The 13,238-nt window shown below is 35.2% G+C and overlaps 1 protein-coding gene across 4 annotated transcripts in view; it reads left to right on the forward strand.

Annotated features, from left to right (window-relative positions):
• Positions 1–4,322: 4,322 nt before the first annotated feature.
• LOC117420131 (neuronal PAS domain-containing protein 3) overlaps positions 4,323–13,238 on the forward strand; it is a 228,853-nt gene continuing 219,937 nt past the window's right edge. For 2 of the 4 annotated variants that reach the window (XM_058991636.1, XM_058991637.1), the window contains exon 1: positions 4,323–5,909. In XM_058991636.1, the coding sequence (XP_058847619.1) occupies positions 5,755–5,909 (155 nt within the window). In that variant the 5' untranslated portion in view covers positions 4,323–5,754. Of the gene's footprint in view, positions 5,910–7,365; positions 9,006–13,238 lie in introns of those variants that run through there. The other 2 variants (XM_058991638.1, XM_058991639.1) reach the window with 1 other exon arrangement.

Consider the following 13,238-nt stretch of genomic DNA (forward strand, 5'->3'; position numbering starts at 1 on the left):
CTGGGTCTAATTCCCCAATAACGCCCAGGTGCGGATGATCATTAATAATAAAACAATTAAACTAAACAATAAAGCAATACAATCAAACAATTAACAAAACTAAATGAAACAATAAAACAATACAATACAAAACGGTGCATTTCTCTCGCAGGGAGGTTTTAACCCCCTCCCTGCTGTCTCTCACAACCCGCTATCTTACAATAGGTAGAGTTACATGTCTCTAACTTGGAGAATTTCCAGTGTACACCTTATAAACTAAACAGAAAAAAATGAGAGCGCCATCTGTTCTCCAGACTGAACCATCCTAGTTTCATAGAGAGTACCATGGTGCTGCTTGTAGTCTGCATTCAGTATAATTCTTACAGCACTATGGGAACCAACTTTGTCAGAACTGTATGGGAAGCACTCATGTATACTGAATCAGCGCAGTCCGTTCACAGTAATATCGTTTGGGTTACCAATCGAGAACAACCTTCTTGAGAGAAACACTGCCTGTGTCTGTACAGAAAACAGGTTAACTTACCAGATGTTCAATATGGTATTCAAAATGTAGCACTGAATCAAGCCAAAAAACAAGGTTTTTAAATTGTGTCACAGTTTCAAGACTAGTGCCATCAGTTGATACAAGAGCAAGATTACTTTTAACATTGTGCGATTTAGGTGCACATCCAAATAATATGGTTTTAGTATAAAATAGTATTTAAAATCAACCTGCTATTTAGTAGTTCATTTTGCAAGGCATTGTAGTCTTTTTGAAGGTTGTGTTGGATTTCGCTTAAACAATGTCCACTGACAAAGAAGACTATAAATGAAATGTGGAATATTTAAGGATATTGGACTGACCAAGAATTGAACTTTGAGGAACCCCTTTTTGACTATGGCCAGGTCAGATTTAGTACTATCAATAATTCCCTTTTGAGTTTGATTCCTAAACCAACTTACGGCAAGAGATTCAAAGCCAGTATTTTGCAGTTTAATAATTGTAATTTAATGGCCAACAGTAATACAGTTGTTATGTACTAATGGGGCAAAGGTTTGAGAAGTGATTGGGAAGAGATTTTGGCACAACATAGATTTTTTAGAGTATCCTATTGTACCAGGCCGTGCATGTACACTTTGTTCCACTGTTATTAACTGTGTGGTTCACTCACTGTTATGCTCAGGTTTCTATACTATAGGCTGGTATTATATTGAAATCTCGACTGCTGCAGAAAATTTAAAAACATATATCAATGATTTATTTATTTTTTTTGTTTTAGTGTAAATCCCTAATTTGCCAGTGGGTGAGGGGGAGATGTAAATCTATATATATATATTTTTAATTGACTTTCTGTTTTGGGTCTTTGTATTCTGTTGAAGGATTGATGTTGCTTTTATTGTTTGCTGTTGGCAACAGCCTTCCTTTGGAAAGGCAAAGCAGCAGTGATAACATTGTCTTGTGACCAAATAGGAGTCCCTTAGCACCCACTCCTTTGGCTGCATTCACTTTTATCTTTTAGAAATTCCCACTTCAACCACACTCGATAAAGAGCACTGTTCATTGCCAACACACTCTCTCCTTTGCTATTGCAAATTCTCACAGAAGGAAACATTAACCTCAACTAAAGCTTTACAGTAACAGGCACATCTCAGAAGGAGACATACTCACCAACTGTAAAAAAAAAAAAATAATAATAATAATAATTAATAAGCCACTTGCTTTGAAAGAGGGCCCAAACTCTGGAGCAGGCTACAAACACCAGTATTAAAATATAAAGCATATAATATGGAGTGTCCCATTCCAAAGTTTCCCAAAAACATCTTACAAACTTACTGTTTGGTCTGCAAATACCAGTTTATTTGTTTCTGCACCCAACGTGCCCTATGTTAGCAGGGATAGACAGATGTCAACAGGAGAAATTGTGTGACAGGAATGCTATCAGTCCTTTTGCCAAACCAAGCAGTTATTAATGCCTGTAATACTGTACTGTACAATGCAGGCATTTTCATACTGTAGCTACTGTTTGATCATCCAAAACAGCCCTAAATGGTGAGATCATACTATTGACAATAATTAGTTGACAAAATATTTTTTCTCCAAACATTTTGTGTTATGTACACAACTGACCCTGACTGTAATATGTAAAACTGTGGATATTTAAACTTTGGGTGATTATAGTTGTTGTTTAGTGCTGCTGTCTCATACAGTTCTAAATAACTGAAGAAACTGAAGTAACATACTTAGCTTCTTGTTCACAGGAAGTCAATTTAGTTAAAACTATAAACTGTTTTTTTTCCTTGGTAAAAAAAGTAGTAAATCTTAAATCTCTAGTGGTAAGCATGATCTTACAAAATTGCCCTCAATCTGTCTAAAACATTTTCGGAAAGAGCTGCAGACAAACACACAGACCCTCCAGATACAAGCACATCAACAAGTAAGTAAGATAAACTATTAAACTAATTGCATTGGGCCCAGTTAAACCTTCAATAACAATCTATTTGATTCCATTATGTATTCAGTAGCAGAACAGAAACTGTTTTCTAAGATATATTCCAGTGTTTTCCCCTTCTTGAATTTAAACACTGTAGTCTACATGTTCTTTCCAGATATTACTGGTATAGCTGTTGCAGGTATTCGTTGATTTAGTAAATCTCACTTAATTTGCATGATGAGTGTATTACATTCTCTGTAATAAAATAATCTGGCTTTATATAAAATGTTTTTTTAAAATCTATTTTGTAGAAATGTATATTATTAAACAATTCAAAATCTACAGCTTACTTTAAGTAATTATTTGGATTCTTATGCTTTCACTCACATGTCCTGGTTGCTAGAATCATGGGAGTAACGTGGCTCATAGGAGACACAGCTATTGGAGAGTGTTCCACAGGCTGCTGGGAATACAGGTCATTGGGCAGTAAGTTGGATACTAGGAGGGTCTACTGGACACAGTACATTTGGAGGGCTGCATAATCAACACTAGATAAATATTTATTTGGTAATCAATTAGTTTAACAATTAACACACGCTTCATCCATCCTATGACAAATACAAACATTGTCCAATTATTTTGACAATTTAAAACTGGATTGCGCTCAGGTTCAAATGTTTGGCTTTCCAAGAATACTACCAGCAAACTTACCTTGACTTATGTATATTTTTTCAGTGTTGCAGGCACTGAAATTAAACGATCCACAACATTCTCACTTACAGTCATTATTCTATTCTACGATCTTTAGAAAGAGCAAGCTACCGGTAAAGTAAATTACTAAAAGATTCTCATGAAAAAAGTTCCTGTTTTTGTGTACACATTGTGCAACAAAGTAACCATTTTTTAAAACAAAAAGGCCAACCTATTAAAATGACTGACCTAAGGTTGTATTTCAAAATAAACATTAAACGTTAGAAGAAAGAACATGTAGCCAAGAAGGAAAACAAAGACTAAACAATAAATAATGTATATTTATTTGATTTGTCCTGGGTAAATAATTGGAAAATAAATGCAGTATATGTTATGGGTTATATTTTGTTATATGTTACAAACAATCTGACATAGAATATAAATGTAATTCAAATGTAAGTTTTTTTTAAAAACATTTTTATAATTAAATATATTTGATCACCCATTTCCAAATATGACAATGCAAGATCGACAGAAAAACTGATAGTTTTGTAGGCGGCGGTATTGAAGTGAAACTCACGTGATACATAATTCACGCTGTGACTACTTGGTGTATCAAAGGAAAGCAACTATGTAGAGCGCCAGCACAGCACGCATCTACCTTCACCAGCTGGTAACGCAGACAGAGTCTGAACTCGAACCTTAAAATGGAAGTGACAGGGATGCTCGGGGAGATATCCTTGGAACAGCATTATTATAGACAGGCATAGGTGGCAATGGATTGCAAAATATAGAATAAAAGAAAGAAAACACGACCTTATGGAATTATTTTATCCAAGTATGGGAGTAGTGCACGTATGAACTTAACTAGTGTAAGTTTTTGCTTTTTAACGTATGCACAAATATTTCAACAACTGGTAGGCTAACTTTTGAAAAACAATTCTACAAATGGAAAAGCCACCGTCTATATTACTTAAATATTGGCGATTTTAAAAAGTGCAACGAGTAATGCATTCCAATATATTATTCACCATAGTAGAATACGTATTACTGTTTGTTACAAACTTTACTTGGCACACAAATACATTACACCTCTGGTAAATATGACTGTGAATTTCGTTGTGTTACGGACCTCGTGGGGTTAACTAGCGTCGCCGCTCATGCGCGCTCCTGTCACTTTGTGATTGGCTGGAAAGGGGCGGCGCGCGCTCTGGGGATTGCCTGTTCGAAGCAGTTAATCAGCTGCAGCTACGGCCAAGTTCAGCGCCTTACCTCTCACAGAGGAATGGCATTGCTGCACATCAGAGCACATAACAACACACTCACTGGGAGAATTCACACAGCAACAGCTTCTATTTACAAACGCACCACTGCACAATATAACACAACAGCTTTAGCGAAACAATTCAAAAGGAGATAACACATAAACATAAATTCATACTGCAGCACAGAGCGAAGCACATGAGAACCGATTAAGAAAGAGCATATACAATTGTAACGTTTAACTGAAAGAATTAATGCGCAAGCATGTTTTTATTATTATTTTTTTTATTATTTTTCTCAATTGCACCATTTCACATTACAAAACGTCATCTTTATTAGGACATATCAGACGGGAAATTGATAATTTTGCAGCACTGAACTAACCAGTTAACTGATACCTAGAACTAAATTTGAACTAATTCAAAAAGAAATATTTGCGCATGCACAGCTACACTGCCGCACACACACAAAGAGAGCTCGTATGTGTTAAAACGCAGTAATTTTCACGCTACATAAAAAATACACTGAATGCTGGATGTACTGCGGAGCAGAGGACGTAATGATGGAACCGAGACAATAAAATTGTATTGCACTTTGCTACAGACGAAACGATAGCGGTACCTTTAAAAAAAATTGAAAGGAGGGGAACATATCAACCACATTACAACTAAAGCAGGCAGCGCACAATCGTTTTTTTTTTTTTAAACCTTACAACTAGAAAGCTAGCTTGATGTTATTTATGTCACCTAATTACAAACTTTCACTGAGAATAGTCATCATTAATTAGGAGCTTGAAAACACGACTTGGGAATCTGATATGTAGAAGTATCACTTTCACAGCAGTAGTTCAGATGGTAACATTTCGGTACTTAGGTTAATTAGAACAATGGCAGTATTTCAGAAGGGAATCATGCACACAATACATTTCTGTTTTGCTAAAATACATTAGTATTATACAATTTCTTTATACCAGAGTTGGGTTGCATTAAAAACGGCAAATAACGTCAGAGCGCCGTTACACCTTCATTTAAGATAGCAAAACTTTATGCACAGCAAATTACTCGCACTTTTAGTGGTAGTTCAATTGAGACACGACAGTAGTAGGTCAGTATCTGAAGACTTGTAAAGTTATTTTAAAAGACCCACTTTAAATTTCTCGACTGAATCCACTAACGCTGTTTTTGAGACACTGAAAAATCGGCATCAATGTTAACATCTTGAAAGCTGCACTAGCCCTTTTATTTAAACTGAAATCAAGACGTATAATGGCTGAAGAGTTGGTAACCATCACTAATGGGATTGTGGTGTGACTTGCTCTGCTGGAGGGAAGGCTGTTATTCTTGTAAATATCCACACAGACTCGGTTCGTGTTTAGTTTCTTGGAGCGGGGATGATCAGAATCTTCCCGGATTTCAGTGTTCAGGTGACGGCTGCGGCCGGTGGAGGAGCCGGTGGAGTGCCAGCTGGTCCCGGGTTGGGAAGAGTCCCCGGTACTGCAAATGGCAACCCCCAAAACGTCCAGGGCATCACTTCATATCAGCAAAGGTATGTTGTCTTTTTTAAGTTAACAGTTTGTTATTACTACCATAGCAGTTGTTCAGCAGTGTCCAATTGTTATGAACCATAGGCACAACATGTTATGACTGTCATTGTCTTAAACGTTGTTTAGAAGTCATATTTGTTATATTCCTGTGGGGACCAGTCATACGTATTTTGCAGTATTGGTAAGTCACTTAAACACAGTTTAGATGGTCTGTGAGAACTTCTTTCAACTTACACATCCACTTATTGTATTGTAAAAAAAGTTTATTATAGTTTTTTTTTTCACAAGACAAGGTTACATGCATCTTTGTTTTGTTTACTAAAAAAATAACCAAACAAATCATGATATATTTAATTTAAAAACGAAGATTAGCTTGCATCTTAATGACCTCAGTCTCAAAGTACTTGAATATCACATTAATAAACACCTATACGTTTCACATGAGAATCTTTCATTTACACTACTCACTAGGTGTATTCTTTCGGTGAAATACCTCGATTTGGAGTTCCAGTTCAAATAAGACACATGTCATGTCTCTAGCGATGTAAGCAAGTGTGTGAAATATACTACAGCATAATACATTAAAACAACCGTACATACAGACTCAACATAGACTAAGTTCAATCTAACTGTACATATGTAAGGGCTAAAAGTTCAGAATTGGTCATAGATTTTGCTAACACTTCAATGAACAGCTTTTCTGAAAGTTCTTTTTAAAAAAGCACTTGTAGTAATGCTAAAATAAAGTAGTGAAATTTGTTGGGATAAGTTTCGAATACGTTCTTCCCTGTCTTCAGAAAAAAAAGACTGACATAATGTTCTAGTGTATTTTGTTATTACTGTGCTTAATGTTAGGGTTGAGTGTTTTACAGTTATGAATAAAACATGTATTGTTATTTTTTTTAACACTTTAAACCCCATATTTGTAAATATTGATTGGATTATACAAAATCATGTCTACATCAAAAATGATATAATTGAAAATAAAATCTAATTTGGTCAGCATGTTGTAGGTGGGTCCTCAGTACATTTATTTCCTTGAAAGTTACAAAACAGTTTTCGGTTTAGATATCAGTTTACTGAATTACACAAAATGTCTATCCTTTCTTGTTAAAAGAAAAAAAAATGTTTTTCCAGTGTTACTGATGTCAGGGCCACAAAAGGTCAGTCTGCAGATTACCACAAAATAAAGTTGAGATGTTGCAATAGTATCCTATATAGCCTGTAAATATATTTCTGAAAACGGGTCTGACATTATAGCAAAACAAAAATTCAAAGAAAGTCTGTTCAATTATTGTTTAACAATAAGAATTAATTGATACCTACATCTCATCTCAGGGTCTTGACAAATAAGTAAAAGCAATACATCCTACAGTAGTTTTAGTTATTGCTGCAGATGTAATAAATCATTGAGAGTTAAATCTGTTAAATAAGTAATTTGGATTTACAAAGAACATGATATGCACAAAATGAAGGGCTTTTTGGCGCAACTTAATTTGATTCTTGATTTCTACAAACGCTTTGTCGTTTTAAGTTTCTTACTAAAGTTTTCCCACATTTTAAGAATTAAATGTATCTTATACAGATTTTAAACACATGCTAAAATATGTTTACAATCTGTTACATAGGCTGTTTGATGAATTCTTAAACATTTGGTTTACAGTACGTTTCAAGTACCTTGTAACATTCACACCATTATGTGGTACTTTCTGAAGTTTTTAACAGTTCAAACCACCCCCGTGTTCCTTTTCTTTATGCATAACATAACAGACTGACATAACTAGGAATTCATGTTGTTTCCTGTTGCTTTTATATTTCTTTACCTGTATTTTGAATCATATGCAACCCGTAGTTTATAGTGTCACTGCTCTTCGAAAGACTGTTACTGAAAATAGCCTAGTTGTAATACCAGTGTGGTGTGACACATGTATTTGGTGCTCCATTACAACAGGCATATAACATTTCATTCTAAAGGATTCCCATCATCATAATAAAAAAGTTCAATGTGATAGCATCGGTAAAGAATAACAGTTGTCTTTTTTTGTATTAAATTTCAAATTAAAACATTTACTTAAATTAGGAGTTAATTGCATTGATGTTATAAATGATTCTGTGGATAGATGGAATTACAGAATTAGTATTATAATGTTTTGTCATTTAAAAAAAAAAGATAATATTTCTAAACGTGTGTGTGTGTGTGATCTTATAAAAATGCGTATTAAGCGGTAACTAATAACAGGTGTATGAAACAAGATTGTACGATACTTGTGTTATATTTGTTTTAAGGTCCAACATGTTGTATTTAGTGTACTGTTTTAATAATGAGTTTCCTTTGAATATTTGTTAGCTTATATCCATGCACATGCGCTGGAATAAGTGATTACTGTTTGCATTCAGTGGATCCAGTTGAGATGAATTGGTTTCTGGAAGAAAACACACACACACACACACACAAAAGCCTTTATGTTGCATCCGCTGACCACAAATGCCGTGGAAGTTTTGTGTATCATATATGTAGAAAATGAAAACTGTCTCCAACTACAACTGAGTGGCGTTGTTGCGCCGGTAGGAGAGAAAATGTGTTCTTTTTCACTGAGAGCCAGGCAGGAAAAGCTGGAAAATGCACAGAAAAACACAGAAACAGAAAAGCCTTTTCACACAGCACCGGAGACAGGGGGCTCGTGCGGAAAAAATGCAATGATGCTCCCGTATAGATATTAATTCTTCCACTGTCTCATCTGAAGGCTACTGCCATGCGAGTGCTGCCGTATTTCAGAAGCGTCCCCCCGGTTTCCTTTCACTTTTCTTGGCATGCCTTTGGAGCCTGATCTCGGGGGTTTTTCCTCCTTTCTTCTCGCTCATGAACGACAGTGCGTGGAGCCAGAAACAAGACTGGACCAGAAAAAAACGCTATGGCTTTGTTAAAATACTCATAGTCTGCAGATTGCATTGCTTTCGGTACCTTCGACTAGGTCAAAATAAATCTAAAGAAAAAAAGTAAAAGTAATAAATAAAAAAAATAAAAATAAAAATAAAAACATCAGGAAGATGGCGCCCACCAAGCCTAGCTTTCAGCAAGATCCTTCAAGAAGAGAACGGTAACGATCGGCTGCTTATTTTGTGATTTTGTTATTATTAACGTTGTTGCTTTGGTGCCGCGCTAAGAAATTTTGGTTGCAGAGACCTACTTTGAGTATCAGTTAGAAGTTTCTGTGTTGCCTTGACTGCTAGAGTGCGTCTGAGATTTGGGACCTTAACGCTAGGGTAACGGGTATAGCGAGTGTATTTCAGTGCAGAGAGAACACTTTAACGCATTGACAAATGCATAGTCAAACGCAACTGCCCAATAATGCAGTCACTTTTTGGTATTGTTTGTATTGTTTCCACGAGTGTCTGAGGCAGGCCTGTAATGCTATGCGAAGAGACATCGCTGTAGTATTGCACTTCAGAGCAATTCAAGTGCAGCAGGCCAGACGAGATAGTTTGCAGAGTAACGGGACTTCTCAAGCTCTGGAGTAATTAGCATAAAACCTGTAGCCAGTTAACTTTTTAGTGCAGAGCATGCTTAATTCACATGTAGCAATTAAGTGGTGAAAACGCTTCTATGTGTTACATATTGATTGTTCGTTTTGTTGAATTGATAAGTTTTAAATGGTTTTCAAAATCGGTGGTGTTTATGGAGGTACCTGTGTGAATTGATTACCAGTAACATTTTGTTTGTTTTATATAATGATATAATTTATTAATCAACAATCAAATATACAGTGTTGTTGTTTCCAATATACAGTATTTACAGCTATGGGAGGTCATTTATTTATTTATTTATTTATTTATTTATTTATTTATTTATCTATTTATCTATCTATCTATTTATTTATATTTTTTAAATATAAATGTATTATCTGCAAAGGATGTCTATAAGACCAAAAGCAAAGTTGTGTTCATGGTTACAAACTAAATTACATCATGATACCTGATGTGATTTAAGTTGACCTTGAATAAAAAAATAAAAAAATGATTCCGAGGCACACACACTAAGCCATAATACATTGTTTATACAGTGATTATTTACTGCTGTGGGACAATATGAGGGTGATATTTCCGCTTGCATGTTTGTAACATTATGTTGGCTGCATCTGGATTTAAAAATACAAAAGCAATTCCAAACAAGAGAGATACATTTTAGTAGAAGTAATTGATATTTGGTTGTGGGGAGGGGAGGAGAGGGGGGTGAAGTGTGTGCTCGTGTGTTAATAATGAAACTAGCTTTTCTGATTAATTCTTATACCTACCTGAGCTATGACGGGCATTGTATTGACTATAGGAAACTTTACATGCTATGAAATCACAGTGTACGCTTCTAAAATGTATTTTGTTAATGATTTGTTCTCCTTTGTAATCTTTCAACTTGTAACCTAAATCTTTAAGTTAATGAAATACACATGATACTGTAACATTTTACTATTTGCAGTGTATGCTATTTTGTATAATTTTAAATCATATGTACTATACAAATACTGTATACATTTTTTTTGTGCTATAAACTGTGCTGCAAACTAAAAATTGTGCAATTTTTCATTGTTCTCAAAATGTAGCATGGAAAGTGCTCTTTATTAATAGAGTTCTAGCATCGCCACCTTTTTAATTTAATTTAATTTTTTATATACATTATACTTGACTTGTGCAGGATCATTATGAAACCTGCAAAGTGCCTGTTCAGAACATATACTTCCCTTTTTTTCCCCTCAGAGCATTTACAACAGCATCAGTAGAAAATGTTTATGCTAAGTCAGTCTTCAGTAATCTCTCCGGCAGGAGCATATTTGTGTGCCATTCTGGGAATTTCTCAGAGATAGAAATCTTGAAGATGGAATTAATTTCGAGGAGAAACTTCATAGCCTGTGCATGAGTGCTTTCTTTATCACCTGTCTCCATTTGGCATTCGGAGAAGGTAAATCAGAGTGTGTGATTTGTTATTCTGCTCCACTTGAGAGTTGAACTAAATAACACTTGGTCAGAAATTCTGATTGAAATTGTAGGAGGATATATTTAATTTAATGCTCCTTTATAGCATCTTCTTGTTTGGCTGAGGCGCTGCCATCCTAAAGGTGGGATCTGAGTAATGCTTCACTGTGGGAAGTAGGAGGAGAATTAATTTAAAGAGAAATGGCACTGGCCGAGGATCAGAGCAATGGGTAACCACAAACTTGGCCTTGTGTCCTAATAGCAATCTTGTACCCTAAGGGCACACAAAAGTGCCAACTGAGCCTGTTTAATTTTATATTAGTTTAGTGGTTTTATGAAAAGCTGATAGGAGTAAACTGTATTTCAAGAAGAGAGTTACACCTGTGACTATTAAGCATGAAAAAAGTTAGTTTTGATTTGCAGTGTCTCTGTTTTAAGATAGCTGAACATAGCTTTCCAGTGATATATTGCATGTATTATTAAAAGCATCACAGCTCTTCTTCCCTGACCAGTAACCCAGTCTGTGTGCAGCATATCAGATGTGCAGTTGTGCCTGATCTTTTGACTTAATGCAAAGTATTCCAGCCTTCACCCTATTTTTTCCTTTCAACATAGCTGTAGGCTATATAAAACGTTGTTTGTTAAAGCAACAGCCTGAGCATCTGCTTTTGAAATGTCATTATTATTAAATGTCTAGATTCTGGTACACACATTAAAACAATTGCAACCTGAAGGCACTCAAAGATATTTAGTATACTTAGTACCGGTGCTGTAGCGATCCAAATATCTTATTGATTTTTAACCCTTAATGATTAACTTTTTTAATCGTTAGATGACATTTTAAAATGTAAGGTCATCAGGATTAACAAGCTTTCAAAGTATATACAGTCATACAAGTTTTAAAAGGCACAAACTTTGGTCTGAAAGCACTCTAGTACATACACTTTCTTATAATTTGGTCCGAAGCACAAAACGGACACAGCAGAAATAAATGGTACTGTTCATTGTCTAACACTCTTTTTTTATATATAAATAGTTCTCTGAGATTGCTAAAATGGTAATCGAGAAATATGAAATAGAGTGGCCTTCATATCACAAGGCCAGGGGTCTACAAATGGAAAAAAACTGAAATAATGAAATATTTCCAAGGCAACAGACTGTCAGCAAGAACAGTAATGCATGGACATATCATTGAGCCTGCAGAAAGGATATTAGATCTTATAGTTGTATTGCCAACTGTTATAATGGGACTTATTAAAGAGATATCCCCCACCGTCTTCCCTGTAATATTTGAAAATCATTGCATTCAAACAGCACTGTTTTTTATAAGTATAAATCAGAATAGCTCTTATATCCTGAGACTCCTTAGCACAACAGACATGGTTTTTTTTTTTTTTTTGAGCAGACACTGAATTAGGCTTGGTTTACACATTACGTTTTATGATTTCAGTAGAACGATACATTTAAAAAAAAACATCATTTTTGCACAGCTGCAGTGAAGGTCAGACACTGTTTTAGTGAAGGTCAGAAGACACGAGAATAGGATGCATCCTGGAAGATATTTAAAGGGACGGTTGCAGGTCTGCATTAGGGCTTTTATTATCACAAGAGCTGATTTTAGTCATTTTGTTTTATTGTAGAAGACAACATCAATGTACATTTTTATAGTTTAATATCCTGCTATAAGACACTCAATTGATATCATTGGGTTGAATTCATGGAGCTATTTACTCATATATTTACACTATAGTACACAGTATGTTTACATTTTGTATAGGCAAATATATTTGTTCAATTTTCCCCTTTTTTTGGAGAATCTTGTTCAGCCTTTTATGATTTACAGTTCAGAGAAGGACATGCAGAAGTAGCCAATGCCTTGCTGAGCCTGCTGTTTGTTAAAAAGCCTGTCCTTGAGCATCATGAGCGATCTGTGATGATCTTCCTGCTAACCCCCTAATCTAGCATTTACCAACAAGGTGTTCCCTCCTGCACCCCCCCCCTACCCGCCAGCCTGATCAAACACCACTAGCACAGAACCCATCTTGACTGTCACAAGTCAAGTTTAAGCTCACTGCCTTGCACTGCGCACAGTCATCGAACCTTTTACTTTTACATTCATAACATTTCAAGTTTTTTTCAAGGCACTTTTACAACCCCTCTAGATACTTAAGAGTGCTATGTTCCAAACTTAAACATGCATGAAATTGATTTGACATATGTTCAGACTTGAGGGCAAAAATACAGGACATTGGATTGACTGCTAGGCAGCTTTATTGTATGATTTTTATTTTAATTTTTTAAAAATTATAATATATATTAAATTATATTTAATTATATGAGTTTATATGCAAGACAGCCTGACTGTC

This window comes from Acipenser ruthenus, chromosome 18 (genome assembly GCF_902713425.1).
Source record: "Acipenser ruthenus chromosome 18, fAciRut3.2 maternal haplotype, whole genome shotgun sequence".
Taxonomy (NCBI): domain Eukaryota; kingdom Metazoa; phylum Chordata; class Actinopteri; order Acipenseriformes; family Acipenseridae; genus Acipenser; species Acipenser ruthenus.